This window comes from Bos taurus, chromosome 7 (genome assembly GCF_002263795.3).
Source record: "Bos taurus isolate L1 Dominette 01449 registration number 42190680 breed Hereford chromosome 7, ARS-UCD2.0, whole genome shotgun sequence".
Taxonomy (NCBI): domain Eukaryota; kingdom Metazoa; phylum Chordata; class Mammalia; order Artiodactyla; family Bovidae; genus Bos; species Bos taurus.
This window is the reverse complement of record NC_037334.1, coordinates 39,286,735-39,312,750: the sequence shown is the minus strand read 5'-3', so window position 1 is coordinate 39,312,750 and position 26,016 is coordinate 39,286,735. Positions and strand designations below refer to the sequence as shown.

Below are 26,016 nucleotides of genomic sequence, written 5' to 3'. Positions count from 1 at the left end.
AAGTGGCCTTGCGCTCTCCTTCTGCCCTTTCTGCTGCTCCTTCACAGGACTGTGCAGTGGTGCTCTTTCCGCTGCTCATGGACTTCCCCTGCCTTGAGACCCGAACTATGCCGGGTGCCTGCCACACGTTCCCAGGGAAAGCTTACGGCGCATCCCATTTTACGCTCGGGGAGGGGGGGCGCGGGGGGGAAGGCAACTCAGAGACTGAGCCTGAGGCTCCAGGTGAAGCCTCCCGAAGCTCAGAGCCCCGTCGGGTGCAGAAGCAGCGGCGGGATCACCAGGGTACACTTCCCGAGGAAGGAAACCACAGAGGTCGGGAGGGCGAGGTCAGTGATTTGGTGATTTGTCCGGAAACCAGACCTGGGGCAGCACTAGGCAAGGCGAGCACAAACCCGGCTTCCGCTCGGCACTGTCTATGGAACTTCTCTGGGGTGAGGAACCCACCAGACTCTAGCCAAATTAATTAAGGAACAAACTCCTAATCGACCACCTGGGGGCGGGGCCGCGGAGCAAACAGGAGCCCCGAGTCGCGCTTTGCGATGGGCGGGGCCCGCTGCTGGGGCGTGGCCTTGGGCGGAGCCCGGACGCTCAGCTCAGCCCAGCGTTTCCGAGCGACTGCCCGCGAGCGCTATGGCGGCTGATCAGCGTGGGAAGGCCGCGACTCTGGCCCTGAGGCGGCGGCTGCTCAGGTACAGAGACAGCGGCGTGGGGGCGGCGCGTACGACGTACGCACGTCCGGCGCGGAGCCTGCAGACCTCAGCTCCGCCGGGTCTCGTCCAGCTCCCGAGCCTACGGCCCCTGAGACCCTGCGGCATTCAGCCTGTGGCAGGCGGTCGCTTCCTGCGCCTCCCCCGCAGCGTCTTATCCACCCTCGCAGCTGCAGCCGGGCGTCTGGGAAGACCTCCCCCAGTGGTGGCCCACTCTCCGGACCTGGGGCCGGCCAGACAGTGACCCAGGAAGGGATTAAAAGTCCAGACGAAAGGTCGGGGTGGGGGGAAGTCGGCTCACAGGCAGCCTTAGAGAAAGTCGACCCTTGACCTGTGTCTGAGGGGCTCTTGGTGGGACGTGGAGCGTGAGGCAGCCTTGGGGTAAAGCTTGGGCCTGGCCCCCAGCAGGGCAGCAGGCTTGGCAAGCAAGGACCGTTAGGGCTGAGAGCCAGCCCTTTTCACACTCCCAGCAAAGAGACACTGCCCTAGGGAGCCCGTGGGTCTGGAGCAGCCACCTTTTTCCAGGACCCAAGGGACTCTGGGCACATTCATTCAGATATGTTGAAGCCACATAGTCTTCAAATGACTTAAACAATTTAAGTTTTAGCAACTTCTTAACCCATCCTTCACCTTTCCAGCCACCTGTGGAGTGAGGGAACTGGAGTCAGGGACACAACACCTTGCACTTCAAGCTTTTGTCCTTTCCAAAAACTGGGAAGATGTTGGGGGAGGCCTGTGATGGGTGGATTTCTTCCTTCAGATCTTCAGACATGGCTGTCCATTTGTTGCCTGTCCCTACAGCAATTCCTGCAGACTCTTTTTTCCTGAGGATCCTATTAAGATTGTCCGGGGCCAAGGGCAGTACATGTATGATGAACAGGGGGCAGAATACATCGATTGCATCAACAATGTGGCTCACGGTCAGTATCATACTTCAGGATGGGGCAGGAGAGGATGCCAAGACAGAACCTAGTTCAGGGGTAATCTTCAGGTTGCAGAGAGGTGCAGGGAACTCAGGTTCAACTTAGCCAGCATCCATGTGCAGAGGAGGCCCAGTCTTTTTATGAAAACTGTGGAAACATCCAAACACTAGCTGTGCTAAAATGCTTACCTGGTGGCCCAGATGGTAAAAAGTCTGTTTGCAGTGCAGGAGACCCGGGTTCAATCCCTGGGTCGGGAGGATCCCCTGAAAGAGGAAATAGCAACCTACTCCAGTATCCTTGCCTGGGAAATCCCATGGACGGAGGAGCCTGGTGGGCCACAGTCCACGGGGTCACAAAGATTCAGGCATGACTGAGTGACTTAACACCACTAAAGCTGTGCTAAACCAGCAGGAATCAAACACGTAAGTCTAGCGGTTCAGTTCCACTTGGAACTGATGGTGAGCTCAGAGAACAGCAGTCAGCCTAGCCATGATCAGCAACCCAACAGGACCCTGGCCAGGCCCTGGCAGTCGCAGCAAGGCTTTAGCCCTGGTAACCATCTCAGGTCTTGGACGAGGAAACTTAAGTAGGAATTCAGTTAACCAGATGAGGCCACCAGAGCTGGTGGAAGGAAAGGGAGTCCAGTGACCCAGTAGGGAAATTGGAAGTTAGTAGAGCTGAAAGCAGGGGCTTTAGTTTCAGGCTTCCTGGGTTCATATCCCTGTCCTCCACTTACTCCCTCTGTGGTCTTGGGCAAGCTTCAGTCTCTGTTCAGATTGCTCATTTGCAGAATGGACATGATGATACTAGGTACACACCTCCAGATGTTTGGAGGAGTTAATTCATGTAACTTGCTTTGAGTGTGCCTGACACTTGGCCAGCTGCCAGTCATCTTCATTCTCTGGTTATAATCCTTGGCTGTTGGCAGTCATTACCTCCAGCCTCTCTAACTGGAGACACCCCAATGCCATCTTCATCCCCAAAATCCCACCCCCCCATCTTTGTCAAGAACAAGGCCTCAAGAAGCTTACTTAATAACATGGGTCTTCTAGATCAGGTTTCTGCCAGAAAACTTTGCCTTCTGCCAGAATCTCAGGGACTCCTTTCTAGGGCTTTCTTTCGAGACTGGCACCTCTGTCTTCAGACTCCGTTCTTTGCTCTGTACTTCTCCCATCATAACTGCATCTCCTCTAGTTGGGTTTACAGACTGGGGCTGGGGGAGGCCTGGAGGGATTGGCTGATTGGAGCCAGCCGTATGATAGAGGTGGCCCTCTTGCAGTTGGGCACTGCCACCCTCTCGTGGTCCAAGCAGCACACGAACAGAACCAGGTGCTCAACACCAACAGCCGATACCTGCATGACAACATTGTGGATTACGCGCAGAGGCTGTCAGAGACCCTGCCAGAGAAGCTCTGTGTGTTTTATTTCCTGAATTCTGGGTAAGTGCACTACGGTATGGCCAGCCCCCAGTAAAAGGATGAGGCAGCAGTTTGCTCACATGGGCAAAGCATAGTGTAACCGACTGAGTTTGGAGAGAGGCAGCCCTCAGTGTGCTGGGCACTCAGGCTTCCCAGCTGTAGGCCCTGCTGCTTCTCTGTCAGAACCAGTTTCCTGTTCTCTTTGTAAGGGGTGCCATTACCTCCCTTGTAGGATTGTTGTTGGGGCTTACCAAGGTAATATGTACCTTTGTCTGCTTTAAGACTATAGGGGCATGGTGCTGGGAGCTACAGTCAAAATCCCAGCTCCATAAGGAACAGAAACATCCCAAATTCTTTAAAGAAGTACAAAATAACAAAGAGGAGTCTTGGTCTAGAGGAAAAGTACAGAGAATAGTGAGGCATAGACGCCATGGGGGGGGCAGGGCCTGGCCTCTTCTGAGAGGGTTGGGGAAGACTTCCCTGAAGAAGTGATGTTAGGCTAAGCACTGACTAGGGGCTAGCTGGATGAGGAGGAAAAAAGGTTGCTGCCAACTCCATTTGCAGTATTCTTGTCAAGATTGGTCATCACACAGAACAGCCTGTGCAAAGGCCTTGTGGCAGGACGAGTATTTGCACCCCAGCACAGTTGAACTGAAAGACAGCCCTTGAGGGAGGGCAGAGTGTGGGAGAAGACACCGGGGAGGGAGCCAGGGCCCATCACTCAGGGCTTCTTTAGTCAAGTAAGGTACTTGTTTATCCCAAGAGCATTTGGAAGCCATCAGAGGGCTTTAATCAGGTAAGTGATGTCACCAGCACTGGAGGAGACCAAGAATGGACACCATCAGGCACCAGTTTAGTGACTGGGTGACAGGAGATGCTACGCTGGGAGTAGCGGTTGCGGCCGAAATGGCAGGTGAAGGCATGTGCACAGGACCAACCCAGTGTGCCCTGGAGAGAAGAATACAGAGGATAATGAGGCATAGGAGTGGGGAGACCTGGTCTCTGCTGCCCTTGTCCTCCCATGTCTCTCAGTAATACTGATAGTTACCACTCTCTGGAAATGCTTTCTGGTCTTGCTTCCAGAACATTTCATGCTTCTGGTTTTCTGCCAGCTTCTGGCCACTCCTCTGTCTCCTTTGCCAATTCCTCCCCTTCCATTCCTCAGGGCTGATCTTCTCTGAGCCCCTCTCCCTTCCTGATCTCATCCATTCCTGTGTATTATATATTGTCCACATGCTGCTGACTCCCACATTTGTATCTTAGACCCAGATGTTCCCGGTGTGTTTCTGCCTCAAGGTTCTAACCACCCACTTGACTCTGGAACGTGTGTAACATCACCTGTCCAACAGACACAAGAGTTGACCAACTTTGCTAACACCTGGCATGGGACCGTGGCATTGGCTCTCCCTGACATTCCCAGGCAGCTGCCCCAGACCTTCCCAAGAAGGCTGCTATCCCTCACCACCACCACCACCCCCTCCCCCCCCGTCTCCTGGCAAATGACAGAGGCATGTGTACCTCTGCTCAAGTTAGCAGTGTGCCCTCCTTCCAGTCCTGCATTAAGCCTGTCCCTTCTGTCTGCACGTTGTCTCCTAACTGCATTCTGTCTCTCTCCATCTACATGGCCACCACCTGCTCTCATCTTTGTGTCCTTCTTCTAGTTCTCACTGGCACCTGAATTGCTTTCTACTCCATTGGATACACAGAGAGGCTTCCTCCTCATATGGGAGCTGAATCATGTCCCTTCTCTGATTAAAACTTTACAGTGGCTTCATCTGGCACTAAGAAGAAAACCCAGGCTCCTTCTGCAGCCCTACCTGTCTTCCCCACGTCCTCTCTCAGGCTTCTCCTGGCCTTCTTTGTCGTCTTGTGGTTTTCTGAGCTCTTTTCCTTCACAAGGTCTTTGTGTGCTGCTCACTCTGCATAAGAACTTTAACCTCAAGACTCTACAGGTATGGCCTTAGTCAGCTCTGGCTGCCATAGCAAAACACTGCGGACAAGGTGGCTTAAAGAGAAATGCATTGTCTCATAGTTCTGGAAGTCATAATCCAAGATCCAGGTGCTGGCAGGTTTGGTTTCTTTGAGGCCTCTCTCCTTGATTGCAGGTGGCAACCTTCTCGCTGTCTTCACATGATTGGAAAAAAGCCATGTTTCCAATTATGCACAATCCTTGATGTCTCTCTGTGTGTCCAAATGTCTTCTTTTAAAGACACCAGTTATACTGGTTTAGGGCCACACAGATGGCCTCATATTAAGTTAATCGCCTCTTGAAAGGCCCTGTCTCCAAATACAATCACATTCTGAGATATTAGGAGTTAGGGCTTCAACACATGAATTTTGGGGGACATGATTCAAGCCCCTATCAAAGGTAGAGCCCCTTCTAGTTCTTGACGCCCTGTGTCCATTGTAGCACTTACCAAATGATCGTTCTGTCTTCGTTTTTGGGCTTCCATGACACATACTAGAACGTAAGTTCCAGGAGGGCCAGGGCCTGCCTGTTTTCTTAATATTTTTGCCCCCAGCTCCTAGCACATTGAAGGCATTTGATACATATTTATTGAATGAATAAGTGAATGACTAACGAATGGTGTCCTAAGAATCTTCTTGCTGCTAGAAGGGTTCCTCCATTCCCCTCCAGGTTTCTCTGTAGGAAGCAGTTATCCAGGAGGGAAAGCCCTGAACAGCTGCTCAAGAAGTATTCACCTTTTCTGTCATAGGTCAGAAGCCAACGACCTGGCCCTGAGGCTGGCACGCCAGTACACAGGACACTGGGATGTGGTGGTATTAGATCAGTAAGTGCCATTTCCAGAAGCACGGGCCTGCCGCTTATTGGGAATCAATGAGGCTCTGACTTTAGGTGCCTTGGGCAGGAAAGATGAGAGGCCTGGGCCCACAGAGGATCACGAGGACCTGGCCACAAAGACACCCCCATGCGGATACCCACTGTCTCTTTCCCTCGGCATCTCTTCCGTTATGGCAGCTTCTGGGAAGCAGAGAATGCTTTATAAGGTGGTGAGAATTGGTCCCACATTTTAGGTATTAAAACTGTAACTCCCAGTCTATTGAGTATCTGCTATGTGCAAGACCCAGGCACAGGGTTAGAGCATTATCACATTAAAATCACAACCACAAGAGAGAAAGAGCACCCTGCCCCAACTTTACAGCGGAGAGAACTGAACCCAAAGACTTTAACAGTTAGCCACCATTACATAGCTAATGAGTGGCCTTGTAGGAAGGCTTACTGACTCCAAGACCTGTGCTCATTCCTGGCCCCAGGACTTGGGGGCTGTGTCAGAAAGCTTGGTCTTGCCTGACTGTTTCCTGAGATGGATGGACAGTTGTCAAGGCCAGGCCAGGAAGTACAAGCCTAAGTCCCCTCTCCTTTCTCCTCCCCAGTGCTTATCACGGTCATCTGAGCTCCCTGATTGACATCAGCCCCTACAAGTTCCGCGACCTGGATGGGCAGAAGGAGTGGGTCCACGTGGTATGCGCTGCTCAAGTGGGCAACAGGTCGGTGCTTGCACCCCAGCCTGGATGACGTGGCACTGTCCCTCCCCACAGGCACCTCTCCCAGATACCTACCGGGGCCCCTACCGGGAAGACCACCCCAATCCAGCTGTGGCCTACGCCAGTGAGGTGAAACGTGTGGTCAGCAGCGCACAGGAGAAGGGCAGGAAGGTAACCACATCCATGCAGGACTGGTCCAGCAAGGTGCAAATGTTGCTTGCCCTGGACTGGATCTTGGGACCCTGAGAGAAATTGGAACCAGGGCCTGCCCTTTGGGAATCTAGGAGGGGGGTTAATTGTTCAATTGAGAGTTTAGGTAGAGATATATCCTGGACATTGCTGGAGTCGAGGGGTCCAGGCTAGACTGGTGTGAGTGTGAAGGTGGGCCTGTCGGGGGAGAAGCGGGTACTGACTAATTTTAGTAATAGAAGGTAAGGAGGCAGTAGCCACTCAAGGCAAGGTAAGAAGTAGACAAGGAAAGGCATCTTCAACAGCCCAGTGGCCTGTGCAGAAACCATGTGACTGCAGAGTCAGGCTGTGCAGGCAGAAGATAAACCTAGAGAGGCAGGCGGGACTGTAGGTCAGAGGACTGCAAGTGCCCTTCTAGCTGAGGGGCCAGAGGCTATGCGGGACCTTTACAGAGTTTTAAGAGAGAAGATAATGGGACCAGGGGATGCACTTGAATGGTGTCAGTCTGACATGGTGCCCTGCAAAGGCCCTGTTGGCCTGAGCAGTGGGGAAACGAGAGATTGTCTTACCCTGGAAGAGCAGCAGCCACAGCAACAGCAGAAGGGAGGCAGCTAGCAATTGGTGTGAAGGCTCTCTAGAAGACTTTGCTGAAAGAGTGGCAACTGAACACAGGATATACAGAAAAGACTAGCCAAAAACGTTGGCAGAATCAGAGCTGGGAAGCTTGGCTTAGGCATTTCAGATGCTCTGCACCTACTTGTATTAAATCAAGAAGATTTAGTAAGAGATTACTCTGAAGGTTAGCATGGGTGGGTAACCAGTTTCCCACCCCACTGGTCCTTTCTTTATCCCAGCAGTAGCCTCTGAAACAGCTCCAAGGCAGAGCAGAGTTTGGAAGTCATTGCCGTAAGCAAAAGGGTCAGTGATGGGTTTTAAATAGGCCAATGATGAGCTCAGTGTCTGGGTTGAGGCATTACCCTGGTGGCCAGTGAAGGATGGCCTGGAAGAGATGTCCAGTTAGAGAGCAGCTGCAGGAGGGCAAGGCGGAAACTAGCAGATCTGCCCAGGAGGGGAAAGGCGGGTACAAAGATGTTACAGGGATAAGAGTCAGAAGCTGTGCCAGCTGATGGGTGAAGGAGGAGGCTGGATCAAGGATGGGGCCAGATTTCTGTCCTAATTAGGAGGAATGGGATTCACCATATGGGGGGAGGGAAGGAAGAGGTTTATGGTGGAGAAGTCAGTGAATTTCATCTGGAACACACTAAGTACAGGGGGTCTTACTTCCAGGTGGTAAGCATTGATTTGAGGCCTGAAAAAACCACATCGCAAATATTCAGATAACGATGTGGAGCCCAAAGTGGGGGCACGGTGATAACAGTAACTCATGTTTGGAGCCAGCACTGAGCCAGCATCAGCAGGATGCACCAGCTTGCCACTCAGCCCCACCACAGTGCCACTCCCTTCTCCTCCACAGATTGCAGCGTTCTTTGCGGAATCTCTGCCCAGTGTGGGAGGGCAGATCATTCCCCCTGCTGGCTACTTCCCAGAAGTGGCAGGGTGAGTAGGTGGGAGAGGCTGCCTGAGGGTGGGGTCTGCCAGCCTTGCTTCCGAATTCCAACCTCAGCCTGGCCTATTTGCCAGAGTTGTCAAAGTCCCTGAAGAAATAGTGGCTCCCAAAAGGCCAGATACCTGCCTCAGGACCCCACCTTACTTTTGGCAACCCCAGGATTCAGAGTCCCAGGACATCTCAGCTCCTGGTTTGCTCCCTCTCACCACAGTCTCCCATCAGCTGTGTGTCCTCTGCCACAGGCACATCCGCAGGGCCGGAGGGGTCTTTGTTGCAGACGAGATTCAAGTGGGCTTTGGCCGAGTAGGCAAGCACTTCTGGGCCTTCCAGCTGCAGGGGGAAGACTTCGTCCCCGACATTGTCACCATGGGCAAGTCCATAGGCAATGGCCACCCTGTAGCCTGCGTGGCCACAACACAGGCTGTGGCAAGGGCATTTGAAGCCACCGGCGTCGAGTACTTCAACACGGTGAGTAAAACCTCCAGACCAGGAAGCACCATGGTAGCTTCTGTGCAAACAAACTCACTGCTACTCACTAATTTTTTGGTAAATATAATTATTTTTTCATCAATATTAATAGATATAACCCGTATAAACAAAACCTTTTCAGATTCCTCACAAATTTGGGGGAGTATAAAAGGTTCTAAGACCAAAAGTGAGAACCATTGCATTATCATTCTAGTTTTTTCAAATCTTTTTATTAACTTCTGACTTAGTACCACTTTTTCTTTTGATACTTTTTCTGTAAAATATGGTGAGGTGATTTGGTATTTGATTGTTCTACATGTCCTTAGGAAATTGTGGGTTCTCTAAATGTTGTTTGCCAGACTCTCTGAATATCTCTTGGGTCACACTTGTTAATTATGTTGTTTGAATCTTTTATATTCTTGCTGGATTTTTTTTTCTACTTAATCTTAATAATTAAGGATTATTTAAATACCACACTATGATGAAAAATGATCAACTTTTTCTCATAATACTATTAATTTTTACTTCAGATATTATGAAGCTATTAAGTGTGTGTGTGTGTATTTTTAGGAGGTGTCATGCCACTTGGCTTGAGGGATCTTGGTCCCTCTACCAAGCATTGAACCTGTGCCATTAGCAGTGAGAGCACAGAGCCCTAACCACTGGACTGCCAGGGAATTCCCAGTATATGTGTATTTTTGTTTTTGTGTGTTCATTGGGAATTGAATCTTTTTCTTGATTGAGTTATAATTGACATTTGTTTCAGGTGTACAACATAATGGTTCAGTACTTGTATGAAAGTAGTGAAAGTGTTAGTCACTGACGTCTAACTCTTTGCAACCCCATGGACTGTTGCCGTCCAGGCTCCTCTGTCCATGGAATTCTCCAGGCAAGAATACTGGAGTGGGTAGCCATTCCCTTCTCCAGGGCATCTTCCCAACCCAGGAATCAAACTGAGGTCTTCTGCATTGCAGACAGATTCTTAACCAGCTGAGCTACCAGGGAAGTCCATTGTACAGGCATTACCACTGTCTTAGTTTTCATTATTATACATTTTCAATCACCCCCCCAAAGCATCCCCATACCCATTAGCAGTCACTCCCCATTGCCTTCTCTCTGTAAGTCCTGGTAATCACTAACTTTCTTTCTGTCTCCGTAGATTTGCCTGTTCTTGACATTTCACATAAGTGGAGTCACACAATATGTGACTTTTTCTGTCTGACTTCTGTCAATAGCACAATATTTTCAAGGTCCATCCATTGTCATAGCATGAATCAGTTCTTCATTCCTTTTTTTGAATGAATAATGTTTCATTGTATGAGCATATCATGTTTCATTTATCTCTTCTTCAGTTAACATTTTAACTATTTCCCTTCCTTGGTTATTACGAGTAATACTGCAGATGACCATTCAGGATGTTTTGGTATGGACATACGTTTTCAACTCTTTGGAGCATATACCTATGAATGAAATTGCTGGGTCACATGGCACCTCTAAGTTTAACTTTCCAAGGAATGACAGACTTTTTCCAAGCAGCTATACCGCTTTACATGCAATTTATGAGGGTTCCAATTTTTCCGTATACTCTTCAGCATTTATTTTCTATCTTTTATCATAGCCATACTAGTGAGTGTGAAGTGGTATATTAATGTGATTTGCATTTGCCTGATGGCCAGTGGTGTTGAGAATCCTCTTATGTGCCTATTGGCCATACACACACACACACACACACACACACACTCCAATGTATATGACATATATATTCCAATATGTTGTTCTTGTTCAGTTGCTAAGTTGTGTCCAACTCTTTGTGACCCCAAGGGCTGCAGCATGCCAGTCTCTTCTGTCCTCTACTCTGTCCCAGAGTTTGCTCAAATTCATTTCCATTGAGTTGGTAATGCCGCCTAACCGCCTCATTCTCTACCACCCACTTTTCCTTTGGCCTACTATCTTTCCCAGCATCAGGTCTTTTCCAGTGAGTAGACTCTTCACATGAGGTGTCTAAAATATTGGAGCTTCAGTTTCAGCATCAGTCTTTCCAATGAGTATTCAGGGTTGATTTCCTTTAGAATTGACTGGTTTGATCTCCTTGCAGTCCAGAGGACTCTCAAGAGTCTTCTTCAGCACCACAATTCAGAAGCATCAGTTCCTTAGCACTCAGCCTTCTTTATGGTCCCAAGTCTCACAGCCATATATGACTACTGGAAAAACCATAGCTTTGCTACAGATCTTTGTCAGCCAAGTGATGTCTGTGGTTTTTAATATGCTGTCCAGGTTTGTCATAGCTGTCCTTCCAAGGAGCAAGTATCATTTCATTTCATGGCTGTGGTCACAGTCTGCAGTGATTTTGGAGCCCAAGAAAATAAATCTGTCACTGCTTCCACTTTTTCCCCTTCTATTGCCATGAAGTGATGGTACCACATGCCATGATCTTAGTTTTTTAAACGCTGAGTTTCAAGCCAGCTTTTTCACTCTCCTTTTTCACCCTTATCAAGAGGTTGTTTAGTTCCTCTTCACTTTCTCCAATTAGAGTGGTATCATCTTCATATCTGAGATTGTTGGTATTTCCCCTGGCAGTCTTGATTCCAGCTTGTGATTTATCCAACCCAGCATTTCTCTTGATATACTCTGCATATAAGTTAAATAAACGCAGTGACAATATACAGCCTTGATGTATTCCTTTCCTAATTTTGAACCAGTCTGTTGTTCCATGTCTGGCTTTAATTGTTTCTTCTTGACCTGTATACAGGTTTCTCAGGAGACAAGTAAAGTGCTCTGGTATCCTATTTCTTTAAGAATTTTCCAGTTTGCTGTGGTCTACACAGTCAAAGGTTTTAGAGTAGTCAATGAAACAAAAGTAGATGTTTTTCTGGAATTCCCTTGCTTTCTCTGTGATCCAACAAATATAGGCAGTTTGATCTCTGGTTCTTCTGTCTCTTTGAAACCCAGCTTGTACATCTGGAAGTTCTCGGTTCACATATTGCTGAAGCCTAGCCTAAAGGATTCTGAGCATAAGTTTGCTAGCATGTGAAATGAGCACAGTTGTTTAGTAATTTGAACATTCTTTTGCATTGCCTTTCTTTGGGATTAGAATGAAAAGTGACCTTTTCCAGTCCTGTGGCCACTGCTGAGTTTTCCAAATTTGCTGACGTATTGAATGCAGCACTTGAACAACTTAGTCTTTTAGCATTTGAAATAGCTCAGCTGGAGTTCTGTCACCTCCACTAGCTTTTCTCATAGTAATATTCCTAAGGCCCACTTGACTTCACACTCCAAAATGTCCAGCTCTAGGTGAGTGACCACACCATCATGATTATCTGGGCCATTAAGACCTTTTTTGTACAGTTCTTCTGTATATTCTTGCCACCTCTTCTTAATCTTGTCTGCTTCTGTTAGATCCTTAATGTTTCTGTCCTTTATCATGCCTGTCCTTGCGTGAATGTTCCCTTGATGTCTCCAGTTTTCTTGGAGAGATCTCTAGTCTTTCCCATTCTATTGTTGTCCTCTGCTTCTTTGCATTGTTCATTTAAGAAGGCCTTCTTATCTCTCCTTGCTATTCTCTGCAACTCTGCATTCAGTTGTATGTATCTTTCCCTTTTTCCCTTGCCTTTCGCTTCTCTTTCCTCAGCTATGTGCAGAACCTCCTCAGTCAACCACTTTGCCTTCTTCCATTTCTTTTTCTTGGAATGGTTTTGGTCACTGCCTCCTGTACAGTGTTACAAACCTCCATCCATAGTTCTTCAGGCACTCTGTCTACCAGATCTAATCTCTTGAACCTATTCATTACCTCTACTGTATAATCATAAGGGATTTTTTTTAGGTCATACCTGAATGGCCTAGTGGTTTTCCCTACATTCTTCAACTTAAACCTGAATTTTGCAATAAGGAGCTGATGATCTGAGCTACAGTTAGCTTCAGGTCTTGTTTTTGCTGACTGTATAGAGCTTCTCCATCTTTGGCTGCAAAGAACATAATCAGTCTGATTTCAGAGACTGAGTCATCTCTTGGGTTGTTCGAAAAGGGTGTTTCCTATGACCAGCATGTTCTTTTGACAAAACTCTGTTAGCCTTTGCCCAGCTTCATTTTGTACTCCAAGGCCAAACTTTCCTGTTATTCCAGGTATCTCTTGACTTCCTACTTTAGCATTCCAATCTCTTATGATGAAAAGTACATCTTTTTTTGGTGTTAGTGCTAGAAGCTGTTGTAGGTCAACTGGTCAACCTCTTTGGCATCAGTGGTTGGGCACAGACTTGGATTACTGTGATGTTGAATGATTTGCCTTGGAAACAAACCAGGATCATTCTCTTGTTTTTGAGATTACACTCAAGTACTGCATTTCAGACTCTTTGGTTGACTATGAGGGCTACTCTGTTTCTTCTAAGGGATTCTTGCCCATAATAGTAGATATAATGGTCATCTGAATTAAATTTGCCCATTCTCATCCATTTTAGTTCACTGATTGCTGAGATGTCAACATTCATTCTTCCCATCTCCTGCTTGACCATGTCCAATTTACCTTGATTCATGGACCTAACATTCCAGGTTCCTATGCAATATCATTCTTTATAGCATCAGACTACTTTCACCACCAGAAACATCCACGACTGAGTGTCATTTCCACTTTGGCGCAGCTGCTTCACTCTTTCTGGAACTATTAGTAATTGCCGTCTGCTCTTCCCCAGTAGCATATTGGACACCTTCCAGCCTGGGGGCCTCATCTTCCAGTGTCATATCTTTTTGCCTTTTCATAGTGTTCATGAGGTTCTCATGGCAAGAATACTGGAGTGGATTGCCATTTTCTCTTCCAGTGGACCACGTTTTGTCAGAACTGTTCACTATGACCCATCTGTCTTGGGTGGCCTTACAAGGTGTGGGGCCATAGCTTTATTAAGTTACACAAGCCCCTTTGCCATGACAAGGATGTGATTCATGAAGGAGATTCCAATATATATGACATATATATATATTTGAAATAATATATCCTTTGCACATTTTTTAATTGGGTTACTTGTCTTTTTTTTTTTTTTTGCTGAGTTTTGAGTTCTTTATGTATCCTAAATACTAGATTCTTATCAAACATAAAATTTTTCTCCCTTTGAGTTGTCTTCTTTTGAAGCACAAAAGTTTTTAATTTTGATGAAGTCCAGTTTATTTTTTCTCTGGTTGCTTGTACTTTGGAGTCATAGCTAACAAACCATTACCTAATCAAAGATCAGGAGGATTTACACCTGTATTTTCCTCTAAGAATTCTCTAGTTTTAGTTCTTATATTTAGGTCTTAGATCCACTTTTAGCTAATTTTCAGATGGTATAAGCTGGAGTTACTCGACTTGGCATCCAGTTCTCCCAATACCTTTTTGCTGAAAAGACTATTCTTTGTTATATCTTACCCCATTAAGTGGTCTTAGCACCCTTGTCAGGAATCAATCAATCATAAATATATGGATTTAATGGTTTCTTTATAAACTTTCAGTTCTGTTCTATTGATCTGTATATCTACCCTCTTGCCAGTTGCACACAGTCTAGACTACTATACTTTGTAGTATGTTTTAAAATCAAGAACTGTCAGTCCTCCAGTCTTTGTTCTTCTTTTTGAAGATTGTTTTGTCTGTTCTGGGTCCCTTGCATTTCATTGTGAATTTTCAGAATCAGCCTGTCAGTTTCCATCAAAAAAGCAGCTTGGAGTTTGATAAGCGATTGCATTGAAGCTGTAGATCAATTTGGAGAGTATTGCCATCTTAGCAGTATTAACGGAGAAGGCAATGGCACCCCACTCCAGTACTCTTGCCTGGGAAATCCCACGGACGGAGGAGCCTGGTAGGCTACAGTCCATGGGGTCGCTAAGAGTCAGACACGACTGAGCGACTTCACTTTCACTTTTCACTTTCATGCATTGGAGAAGGAAATGGCAACCCACTCCAGTGTTCTTGCCTGGAGAATCCCAGGGACGGGGGAGCCTGGTGGGCTGCCGTCTATGGGGTCGCACAGAGTCGGACACGACTGATGTGACTTAGCAGCAGCAGCAGCAGTATTAAGTCTTCTAATCTGTAAACATATCTGTCCAATTATGTAGGTCTTTGATTTTTTTCAATGATGTTCATAATTTTCTTCATAAAATGATGAAAAAAAAATTTTGGCTGCACTACACAGCATGCAGGATCTTAGTTCCCTGACCTGATATCAAACCTGCACCCCCTGTAGTGGAAGCATGGCGTCTTAACCACTGGATTGCAGGGAACTCCCTGTAAAAGTCTTGAACTACTTTTATTAAATTTACTCCTAAGTATTATATTGGAGAAGGCAATGGCACCCCACTCCAGTACTCTTGCCTGGAAAATCCCATGGATGGATGAACCTGGTAGGCTGCAGTCCATGAGGTCGCTAAGAGTCGGACACAACTGAGCGACTTCACTTTCACTTTTCACTTTCATGCATTGGAGGAGAAAATGGCAACCCACTCCAGTGTTCTTGCCTGGAGAATCCCAGGGACAGGAGAGCCTGGTGGGCTGCCGTCTATGGGGTCACACAGAGTCAGACACGACTGAAGCGACTTAGCAGTAGCAGCAGCAAGTATTATATTATTTTTCATGGCTTAATAAATGGAATTGTTTTCTTCATCTTACTTTAAGATTCTTCATTTTTATGGTATATAGAAATATAGATGATTTTTGGATATCAATCTTGTATCATGCAACCTTACTGAATGCATTTATTAGCTCTAATAGTTTTTTATAGATTCTTTAGAATTTTCTGTGTACAAAGTCATGTCATCTGTGAATAGAAATAGTTTACTTGTACCTTTCCATTCTGAATGCCTTTAATTTCTTTTTCTTGCCTAACCGCCCTAGACTCTCCAGTATAATGTTGACTAGAAATAGCAAGGGTAGACGTCTTGTCTTGTTCCTAATCTTAGGGAAATACGTTCAGTCTTTCACCATTGGGTATAATAGCAGCTGTGAGTTTTTCCTAGAAGCATTTTATCAGGTTGAAGAAGAATTTTTTTCCTAATTTGTTGAGAGCTTTATAATGAAAGGCTGTTTGTTTGTTTGTTGTGCTCCATTGGGTCTTGGTTGTGACCCACAGGCTTTTCTAGGGCCATGCTTCTCCCTAGCTGCAGAGTGCAGGCTGCAGAGCATACAGGCTTAGTAGTTGGGACACGCACGCTTAGTTGCCCCGCTGCATGTGAGACCTTAGTTCCCCAACCAGGAACCAAACCCATGCCCCATTGTGGAGGGCAAATTCTTAACCCCTGCACCACCAGGGAAATCTGGAAAAGCTGTTGGGTTTCGTCAAATTCTCTTTCTTCATTCATTGTAATGATCGTGTGATTTTTTTTGTCCTTCATCCTGTTAATATGGTTAATATTTACATTCCTGAGATTAAGCCCACATGAACATGGTGTATAATCCTTTTTATATGTTGCCAGATTCAGTTTGTTCTTATATTTTTGGAGGATTTTGTATCTAGTTCTTAAGAGATATTGATCTATAGCTTTCTTGATATCTTTGTCTGGTTTTGGTATCAGAGTAACACTGGTTTCAAAAAATGAGGCAGGAAGTGGTCATGCCTCTTCTGTCTTCTGGAAGACTTTCTGAAAGATTGGTGGTAATTCTTTAAACATTTTGGTAGAATTCACCAGTTGCTTTGTGGGTTTTTTTTTAATTACTGATTAGTTGCTTTTACTCACTTTAGGTCTGTTCAGATTTTCCATCTCTTCTCAAAGCAGTGTTAATACTCTTTATCTTTCTGGGAATTTATCTATTTCATCGAAGTTATCTAGCTTGTTGACAAATGTTCATATTATTCCCTATATTCCTTTTTACTTGTATAAGATTGGCAGTGATATATCCTCCTTCATTCCTGATCTTCATAATTTGACTCATTTTTATCTTGGTCAGTCTAACTGATCTCTGTCAATTTTGTTGATTTTCTCAAGGAATCAGTTTTTGGTTTTTTGGGGTTTTTTTTTTCTGTTGTTTTTCTGTATTTCTGTTTATTTCCACTATATAGCTTTATGATTTTCTTTCTTTTTGCTTTGGGTTTAGTTTGCTCTTCTCTTTTATATTTTCTTAAAGTGAAAGTATTCATTTGAGTTTTTTTAACAAAAGTATTTACAGATACCAAGTTTTCTGTAAGCAGTACTTTTATTGAGTCCCTTGAGTTTAGGTATGTTGTGTTTTCCTTTATCTCTAAATATGTCCTAATCTTCTTTATGACTCCTTTGACCCATTGTTTCAGTTAATTTCTACATATTTTTTAGTTTTTCATTGTTCTTTCTTTGTTTCTAGTTTTATTCTGCTGTGGTGAGAAAAGATACATTCTAGGATTTCAGACTTTTAAAATATATCAACACTTGTTTTATGGCCTAATATATATAGTCTGTCGTGGAGAATGTTCCATGTGCACTTGAGAAGAGTATTTATGCTGCTTTTTTGAAGTGGAGTGTTCTGTATATATCCGTTAAATCTAATTGGCTTATAGTGTTGTTCAGGCTTATTTCCTGGTTCATCTTCTGTCTAGTTTATTATTGAAAATGAGAGACTGAACTCCCAACTATTTTTGTTGAGTTCTTTATTTCTCCTTTCAGTTCAGTTTTTATATATTTGGGGGCTCTATTGTTAAGTACATAACTCTTTTATCATTATAAAATGTTTTCTATATTGCTAATAGCATTTTTAACCTTGCAAGTCTTTTATGTCGGATATTACAATAGCCACCCCCACTCTTGGTTTCTGTTTGCATGGCATACATTCACTCTCTCACTTTCAACCTACTTGTGGATTTGAGTTACTGTCTGATGTCCTTTCACTGAAGAAATACTGTTAGTATTTCATGTAAAGTAGATCTGCTGCTGACAAATTTTTTCAGTTTTTTGCTTATCTAGAATTATCTTAGTTTCTCCTTTATCTTTTTTGAAATTTTTTTCCCACACCATGTGGCTTGCGGGATGTAGACTGTTACTTTCCCTACAGGGATTGAACTCAGGCCCTTGGCAGTGAGAACGTGGACTCCTAACCATGGGACCGCCAGGGAATTCCCATCTCCTTTACATTTGATGGATACATTTACTTTATATAAAATTCTGGACTGACAGTATTTTTCTTTCATCACTTTGAATAGGTCATCCCACTGACTTCTGAGTTTTAGGGTTTCCAAAGGGCTTCCCTGGTAGCTCGGTGGTAAAGAATCTGCTTGCCAATGCAGGAGACGCAAGTTTGATCCCTGGGTTGAGATCCTCTGGAGAAGGAAATGGCAAGCCACTCCAGTATTCTTGCCTGAGAAATCCCATGGACAGAGGAACCTGATGGGCTACAGTCCATGGAGTCACAAAAGAGTCGGACATGACTTTGCGACTAAAAAACAATGGTGAGGAATCAGCTATTAATCTTGCTGAGGATCTCTTGTACGAAATGAGTTGCTTCTCGATAATTTCAATATTCTTTTTTCTTTTTTGAGGTGTAATTAACATAGAACATCATATTAGTTTCAGGTGTACCATATGATTCAACATTTGTGTATGTTGCAAGATGATAACCACAGTAAGTCTACTTGACATCCCTCACCAAAAAAGTTAGTGTTTTTGCCTTGTAATGAGAACTTTTAAGGTCTGTTCTCTTAGCAGCTTTCAAGTATACAGTACAGTATTACTTATTTATCTGCCTGTTTGCTTGTTTTGGCCACACCAGGGGCATGTGTGATCTTAGTTCCCCAACCAGGGATCAAACCTGTGCCCCTTGCAGTGAAAGTGCAGAGTCTTAACCACTAGACTGCCAGGAAGGTCCCCAGTATTGTTAACTATAGTCACCATGCCGTACATTACATCCCCGTGATTTATGTGTTTTATAACCCATTTCACCCACCCTCTTTGCTTTTGTCTTTCAGTAGTTTGGTTATGTTGTGTCTAGGTATGGAATATTCTACCTGGAGTTCATTGAGTTCCTTGGATGTTTAAATAGTTGTTGGGGTTCAGTTTTTGGGGGGGTATTTAGTCAAATTTAGTAAGTTTTTTACCATTGTTTCTTCAAATATTCTTTTTGCTCCTTTCTCTCTCTCCTCTCCTTCTGGGATTCTCCTTTGCGTATATTGGAATGTTTGTGTCCCACGGGTCTCTGAGGCTCTGTTCATTTTCTTGTCATTCTTTTTTCTTTCTGATTTTCAAACCTGACATATCTTCAAGTTTACTGATTCTTTCATCTGCCTGATCACATCTGCTGTTGACCTCTTAGTGAGTTTTTCATTTCAGTTACTATGCTTTTCTATTGACTTTTTTATAAATTCAGTTTATTGATATTCCAAATTTGGCAGGACACTATATTCGTGCTTAGCGTTTTAGTTCTTTAGATACGATTTCCTCTAGTGTTTAAGCATATTTATAACATCTGATTTAAAGTCTTTGTCTAAAAAAGAAAACGTCTTTGTCTAATGAGGCCATCATTGAGCTTCCTCTAGAACAGTTTCTATTGATTCTACCTGCCCCACCACTACCACTGCCCCATATATGGACCATGCTTTCATGATTCACAATTTTCTGTTGAAAATTAGATATTTAAAATAATGTAATATAGAAACCTGGAGAAGGCAATGGCACCCCACTCCAGTACTCTTGCCTGGAAAATCCCATGGATGGAGGAGCCTGGTAGGCTGCAGACCATGGGGTCGTGAAGAGTCGGACACAACTGAGCGACTTCACTTTCACTTTTCACTTTCGTGCATTGGAGAAGGAAATGGCACCCCACTCCAGTGTTCTTGCCTGGAGAATCCCAGGGACAGGGGAGCCTGGTGGGCTACCGTCTATGGGGTTGCACAGTCGGACAAGACTGAAGCTACTTAGCAGCAGCAATGTAGAAATCATTTTTCCTCCTCATGGTTTGTTGTTGTTTGTATATTGCCTTTTCTAAACTAGTTCTGTAAAGTCTGTGTTGTCATGCGTGACCACTGTAGTCTCTGCTTGGTTAGATTTGTGATCATCTAATGACTAGATAGACATCTCCTTACATTGCTGAAACCAAGAGTTGTGTCAGTCTTTGACAAGGGGCCCTATGTGTGTGTTGGCACATGCCTTCAGCACTCAGCCAAGCAGTTGACAACTCTGCCTTAGCCTTTATTTCCTTCTTCTGTGAACCCTCAAGTTAGCTGGTGGTGAGAGCTTAGAGCTTTCCCAGGCTTCCTGAACATGCACATAGCATGGGATGTGAACATATCCCTACACATCTGCATGGCTTTCTAAATGCCCAGGGAAAAGCCCAGGGTTTTTTTCATTTTCCTTCTATTGTTCCCCTGTGGTGATCTTGGGAAAAAGACCTATCTGTTATGCTAGTTCAGCATGTTGACCAGGCCACAATTCTAAACCAAAGATGCTGTGCGTAGGGACTTCGCTGGCAGTCTGGTGCTTAAGACTTCACCTTCCAATGCATGGGCTTGATCTCTGGTCAGGGAGCTAAGATTCCACATGCTCCTAGGCCAGAAAACCAAAACATAAAACAGAAGCAATACTGTAAAAAATTCAATAGAGACTTTAAAATTGTCCACATCAAAAAAAAAAAAAAAAAAACAATGATACTATGAGTAGAACATCCCACCTTGTAATGAGTTCACAGTTGGTAATAATATACAATTAGTAACCTCAATTCATCCCCTGTGTCCATTCCACATATAATTTGTTGTGACATTATCAGAAAGCTGCCTCATAGCAGAATCACCTAGGAAGGTTTTTATGATCTCAGGTATGAGATTGATGGTCTACAGCATACCACTACATAACCATTAGAATAGCTGCAATTAAAATGCCACAATTCCAAATGTTTTTGAGGATGTGGAGTTCCTGGGATTTCATAGCCTCATGGTACAAGTGTAATATGGTACACAACCACTTGGGAAAAGTTTCACATTTTTTATAAAGTTAAATGTACATTTATCAAGCAGTCTAGCAGTTCCATTCCTAGGTATTTACCTAAGAGAAATGAAACCATATGTTAACAAAAAGACTTTATTATAAATTGATAACAGTTTTATTCATAAATAGACATCAAAATAAGCTGAGTCTATTAATAGGAATTTGGATAAACAAATTGTAGTATGTCTATACAACGGAATACTATACAGCCATAAAATGAACCATCTACCAATACACATATTATGGATAAGTTTTTAAAAACATTGAGCAAAAGCTAAGCACAAAAGTGTTCATATTTTGTGATTCTATTCATATAACATTCCAGAAAAGGCAAAGCTGTGGTGAGAAAGCAGGCCAGTGGTTACCTGGGCCGTAGTGGAGGGGGGCATAAGGAAGTTTGGGGAATGGTGGAAATGTTTGATATCTTCATGCTAGTGGAGTTTCTACAAGTATATACATTTGGCATATGAGTCGGACACAACTGAGCAACTAAGCATAGATTTGTCAAGTCACACTGAACTATATACACTTAAAATATATGCAGTTTATTGTATGTGTGTTCTAAGTTGCTTCAGTCATATCCGACTCTTTGCAACCCTATGGACTATAGCCCACCAGGCCCTTCTGTTCATGGAATTCTCCAGGCAAGAATACTGGAGTGCATTGCCGGGCCCTCCTCCGGGGGATCTCCCTAACTCAGGGATCTTATGTCTCCTGCATTGGCAGGTGGGTCCTTTACCACTAGCACCACCTGGGTATGTATACTATACCTCAGTAAAGGTTCTAAGATACACTTAAAAAAAAAAAAAAAAGATGGTCTGTAGGAGGTCCCCTAGCCAGATAGGCTAGGTTTGTTTTAAGTCAGACATAACATATTTTTATGTGAAGTCCCTTCTTTTAAGACATTAATACCTAATTCAAAACCTTTAGTTATGCCACACAAGCCAAACAAAATGAATCCTCAGGCTCCATTTGGCTCACAGGCAGCCAGCTTGTGGTCTGCGCCCTAAAATCTACCTTGAGCTCAGCCAGTAAAGCTGTGAGCTAAAACTATACAGAGTGACTTTTCCTCGGTGTGGCTCTGGCATGTTGCTCTTGACTCTCCTTGAAAGAGGTGATGGGTGGTACAATGAAGTGGGTCTGGGTCCAGTCCACAAAATGGGATCCAGAAGCCTTTTGACAAAAACCAGCTCTTTGGGAATGCCCAGAACACCCTCTCTTCTGATTTTTGCATCTTCCTGGGGATCCTTCTGCATCCCTGGCTTTCTTACTGGATCCCTGCCAATGCATCTCCATTAGTACCTGGAAAGGCGGGGACGATCCATGGGAGCCTCAAGAGAACCCCATCTGCTGCCCAGAACACTTGAGTCATTGGTTCATGCCTGTCCTCACCTGCCTTTGGAATGTGTGTGGCAGTTCTGCTGCCCCTCACGCTCCCTGGGGCATGGCCCACTCTGCTGGGCACCTGAACTGCCCTTTGTCCCCTGGCTCAGTTTGGGGGCAGCCCAGTGTCCTGTGCTGTGGGGCTGGCCGTCCTGGATGTCTTGGAGAAGGAGCAGCTGCAGGCTCACGCAGCCTGTGTGGGCAGCTTCCTGATGGAGCTCCTTGGACAGCAGAAAGCCAAACATCCCATTCTTGGGGACATCAGGTGAGGCTAAAAACAGTAGTCATTATCTGCCAGGGGCCTGGTATGGTTCCTTCATTCACCTTGTCACTCCCACCTGGCATGGTGGCAACTTATCTCCACAGAGGAGGAACTGAAGCACCTATAGGTGCTGTTGCCCAAGATGGCACCTGGCGGGAGGTGGGGTGGTGAAGCCAGAATCAGACTTTACTCTGTCTACACTGAGGGTTCCTCCCTATCACATTTAGTTCCTGGAACTGACCACCCTCTGAGGGTTCCTACAACTCTCAGCCTCCCTGGGAGGTAGAAGTGTGAGCCCTGGTCAGCTTTCTGACAGGGGACTGGCTGACACCCAAGCAGAGGGTGAAAGCAAGGACCTCGATCCCTCAAGCCTTGTCTCCTGCAATGTCACCTTCTGCTCCAGGGGTGTTGGGCTATTCATTGGTGTGGATCTGATCAAAGATGAGGCCACAAGAATGCCAGCAACCGAAGAGGCTGACTACGTGGTGTCCAGGTATTTTTTTCTTGAAACAAGTTGCATTTGTAGTGCCTACTGCTCTGACTGGGAAAGAGCTCCCTGCTTGCCTCTCCTTTTTGACCCACGCCCCCAGACATGCTGGGCCCACAGAGTGCAGGTCATTCCCAGCCTGAGCAGCCACTTCAAACAAGACAATACCAAAGCTGCTGGAGCTCTCAGACACAGGCAACCACAAGCCTGCATTTCACAGCCCCAGGCTGCCTGAGAAGCAGCTTCTCCAGAGCCACAGCTGGGACTGTGGCAGAAGCAGACTCCCTGTTCCTAGAGGTTTTCAGATAGACTCCTGCTCCTCATCTGGGGAGGGGTCTGAGGACTCGGCATCTCAAGACTCAGCCCTCACCCCAGCCCTGGCTTGCATGTCCACTTGAGCCCCAGGACCCTTCCCCTTCTTGTTTAGGTATTCCCTTTTTTTCTTCCATTCTTCACTCCTACCCACTTCCCCCACCTTGGAAAACCCATCTAGTGTTTGATGTGTATTCTTACTCAAGTTGTAAAATGTGCATCCTTGTTTTGAATCACACAAACTGTATTGATGTAAAAACCTCTCCACATGGTTTTGGATGTTGACCCCTCCTGCATGGCCGCCCAGCCCCTGCCTCCTTTCTGCTGAAGCACATCCACCAGCTTGCCCACCAGTTCTCGCAGGGAGCCTCAGGACTCAGGAATTGAGAATGATCTCTGGGAAAGAGGGAGCCAGCTCTTCAGCCAAGCCTGACTGCCTCCATCTTGCAACCACCCCTCTCTGCACCACCCCCCCAGCCCCGTGTAGTTTCTTCAGTTGAGTGAAACAACCCCGCTAGGAGCCAGAGCTGGATTTGAAGTCAGAACCTGGGCTTTCTAGCATGGCTGTTGTCAGTGCCAGGAAGACCGGGATGGGATAAGGGAGCTAGAGGCAGGCTGAGGACACTGTTCCTGACAAGACTTACATAAAAGTAGTAAATTTAAAAAATGAGAGCAGGGGGTCAGAGAATGTAAATACAGTCACATCAGACCCCTTCTCTGAGAGGCCAAAATACCTTCCTGGGTTAAAAGTATAAATGTGGACTATTAAAAGTTATTACTAGGTACCAATAATGCTGAAGAGAGTAAAGTCATCTTCCAAAAAGAACTGGAAATGAAAACTGGATAGTCCAGTCTGGAGTTACAAGATAATGTGGGGGCAGGGTAGAGAAGGGGGTGGCAGGTTACTGAAGCTAGGCTACATGAATTCACTGCACTGTTCTATTTGTGAATGCTGGACCCTTCCTATAAGAAAAAGTAAACCACGCATGACATAAACCATACATTGAAATGGAAAATGCAGGGAACCTTGACATCCACATTGTAGCCCTGTGGCCATTCTGTTTGGCTTACGCTGGGCCTCTAGGGATGGATGGAGCAAGACCCCTGCTCTGGGGGCGGGGAGGGGTGGCAGCAGCCTCAGGGCCAGGGCACCTCACATGGGGTGCTATGCTTGTCTTTGATGCTGGGCCATAAAGTTGGGCAGGAATCTGGGTAGGGGCTGGCCAGTGCTGTTATTTTGGTGGGAAGTGGCTTATGGTGGGTTCTGAGAGCAGTATGGCTGCCAATACCAGGCTGAGAAAAGTCTGGAAGATCTGTATGAAGTGCCCTTGGCCAGTGGACAGCAGGCCCTGCTGTGTCCTACCTTCACAGGCTTAAGGAGAACTACATTTTGTTGAGCACTGACGGGCCTGGGAGGAATGTCCTGAAGTTTAAGCCCCCGATGTGTTTCAGCTTGGACAACGCACGACACGTGGTAGCAAAGCTAGACGCCATCCTGACAGGTGAGCCTGGAGCCACGGCCTCCCAGTATGCCCAGGGACAGGGGTCTGACAGCTGAGCCAGGCGTCCTCTGAGCAGTGCAAGGAGTGGGGAGCTGAAGTTGAAGTGGAGGCCTGTTCCTGCCTGTGCCCCCAAAACTCAGAGCTCTGAGCAGGCACCAGTGTAGCATGCAGGACAAGGGAAAGCAGGGCTGGGCCTGTCAGAACTACAGTGGGAGATTTCCATATCTTATAGCTTCTTATACCCTCATAGCTTCCCTGAGACAGGTGGCAGCAGCTTTGTTTTTCAGTTGCTAAGTGGCTAAAATAAGATACGCATTCAGGACAGATTCAACGCAAAATCCCTTTCCACACTGCTTATCATTTAGGAAAGTCAGGGTCTCCCCTGTAGACTCCCCTACAGCCCAGCGACAACCACCCCACCACCCCTGACCAGATTACTTTCTACTGTACTGCCCCCAGGTCTCCCTAGTAGACACATCTGGAGGTGGAACAGGACCTGCTGGGAGAAGGGAATGTATTTTTGAAGGTGGACCATTTTGAGTGGTCCTGTGGTATTTTTCAGACATGGAAGCGAAAGTGAGAAGTTGTGAGACCCTGAGGCTCCACTCCTGAGGCAGCCCTGCTGAGAGGTGTCTTTCTCTAGGTAAGTGGCCTTGCTTCTTGTTCCCAGAAGACCCAGAATTGGCTTCCTTACCATCCATCGGCAGCTCGTATGTTTATTCCAAGTGGTAGACCTTTCCCACAGGTTAATTTCAACACTGGGAGGCTCTGGGTGCCTTGAGCTCCACATCCCTCACCCCTGAAAATCTTGAGTCCTTAAGTTTGCATTTGATAGCTATTTCCTTCCCCAGCCAGTTCCTCTATAAAATACAGAACTTTTGCGAGGCTTTATCCACCCTGGCCCCAGACAAGTGCTGCATCTTAAAACCAGCTATCTTAGGTCTCAGGTCACTAGACTTGGCACTCCAGCCAAGCCAGCAAATACCACTGCCAGATGGGGCTGTTACATGACAACCAGGAGGGACACTGTTGCCCAGATCCAGCTGGTCCTTTGTGTATCCCCTCTTGTCTTTAGGTTTCACAACTTCGCTGGGATAGAATCCCATTTTCAATGGCAAGTCAAGACAGGTGTTCCAGGGTACTCCAGACTCCAACTGGCCTGGGCCAGCGTCCCCATTGAAGGTGTAATCCTCACTGTACTGTCTTCACCTCCTTGAACAACTGCCTCCAACCTCTGCCACTCCACTTTCTTTAAAGCTGCGCCAAGTCCTAAGCAGGGCCAAGTCATTAAAGGAAACTAACCAAAGATGAAGACAGTGTGTGGTTATGCCTGACAGGATGCCTTAGGAGGTCGTGGAGGATACTGGAGCTCTGGAGCACCCGCCCCCCTTCACAGTGT

At 45.8% G+C, this 26,016-nt stretch overlaps 1 protein-coding gene across 7 annotated transcripts; it reads left to right on the top strand.

Moving 5' to 3' along the window:
• Positions 1 to 590: 590 nt before the first annotated feature.
• PHYKPL (5-phosphohydroxy-L-lysine phospho-lyase) lies at positions 591 to 25,929 on the top strand. Of its 7 annotated transcripts, NM_001192899.2 has the most exons (13): positions 631 to 689; positions 1,509 to 1,627; positions 2,910 to 3,069; positions 5,766 to 5,840; positions 6,445 to 6,532; positions 6,610 to 6,726; positions 8,219 to 8,301; positions 8,554 to 8,779; positions 22,165 to 22,319; positions 22,720 to 22,809; positions 24,487 to 24,617; positions 25,180 to 25,260; positions 25,693 to 25,929. In NM_001192899.2, the coding sequence occupies exons 1-12, from the start codon at positions 631 to 633 to the stop codon at positions 25,227 to 25,229; spliced, it is 1,353 nt and encodes a 450-aa protein (NP_001179828.1). In that variant the 3' UTR covers positions 25,230 to 25,260; positions 25,693 to 25,929. The 7 variants fall into 7 exon arrangements, with proteins under 7 accessions (XP_059744279.1, XP_059744278.1, XP_059744281.1 ...); XM_059888296.1 differs by having other exon boundaries at positions 591 to 689; positions 24,487 to 25,929; XM_059888295.1 differs by lacking the exons at positions 25,180 to 25,260; positions 25,693 to 25,929 and having other exon boundaries at positions 591 to 689; positions 22,720 to 24,580.
• Positions 25,930 to 26,016: the final 87 nt, after the last annotated feature.

What these genes read in the sequence shown, in the direction of transcription:
- PHYKPL (XM_059888295.1), top strand. Translation starts at nt 631, where the DNA reads ATGGCGGCTGATCAGCGTGGGAAGGCCGCGACTCTGGCCCTGAGGCGG. An exon ending in GATGTGGTGGTATTAGATCA is followed by an intron (nt 5,841 to 6,444) that starts GTAAGTGCCATT and finishes TCTCCTCCCCAG; the next exon opens with TGCTTATCACGGTCATCTGA. An exon ending in GCGTCGAGTACTTCAACACG is followed by an intron (nt 8,780 to 22,164) that starts GTGAGTAAAACC and finishes CCCCTGGCTCAG; the next exon opens with TTTGGGGGCAGCCCAGTGTC.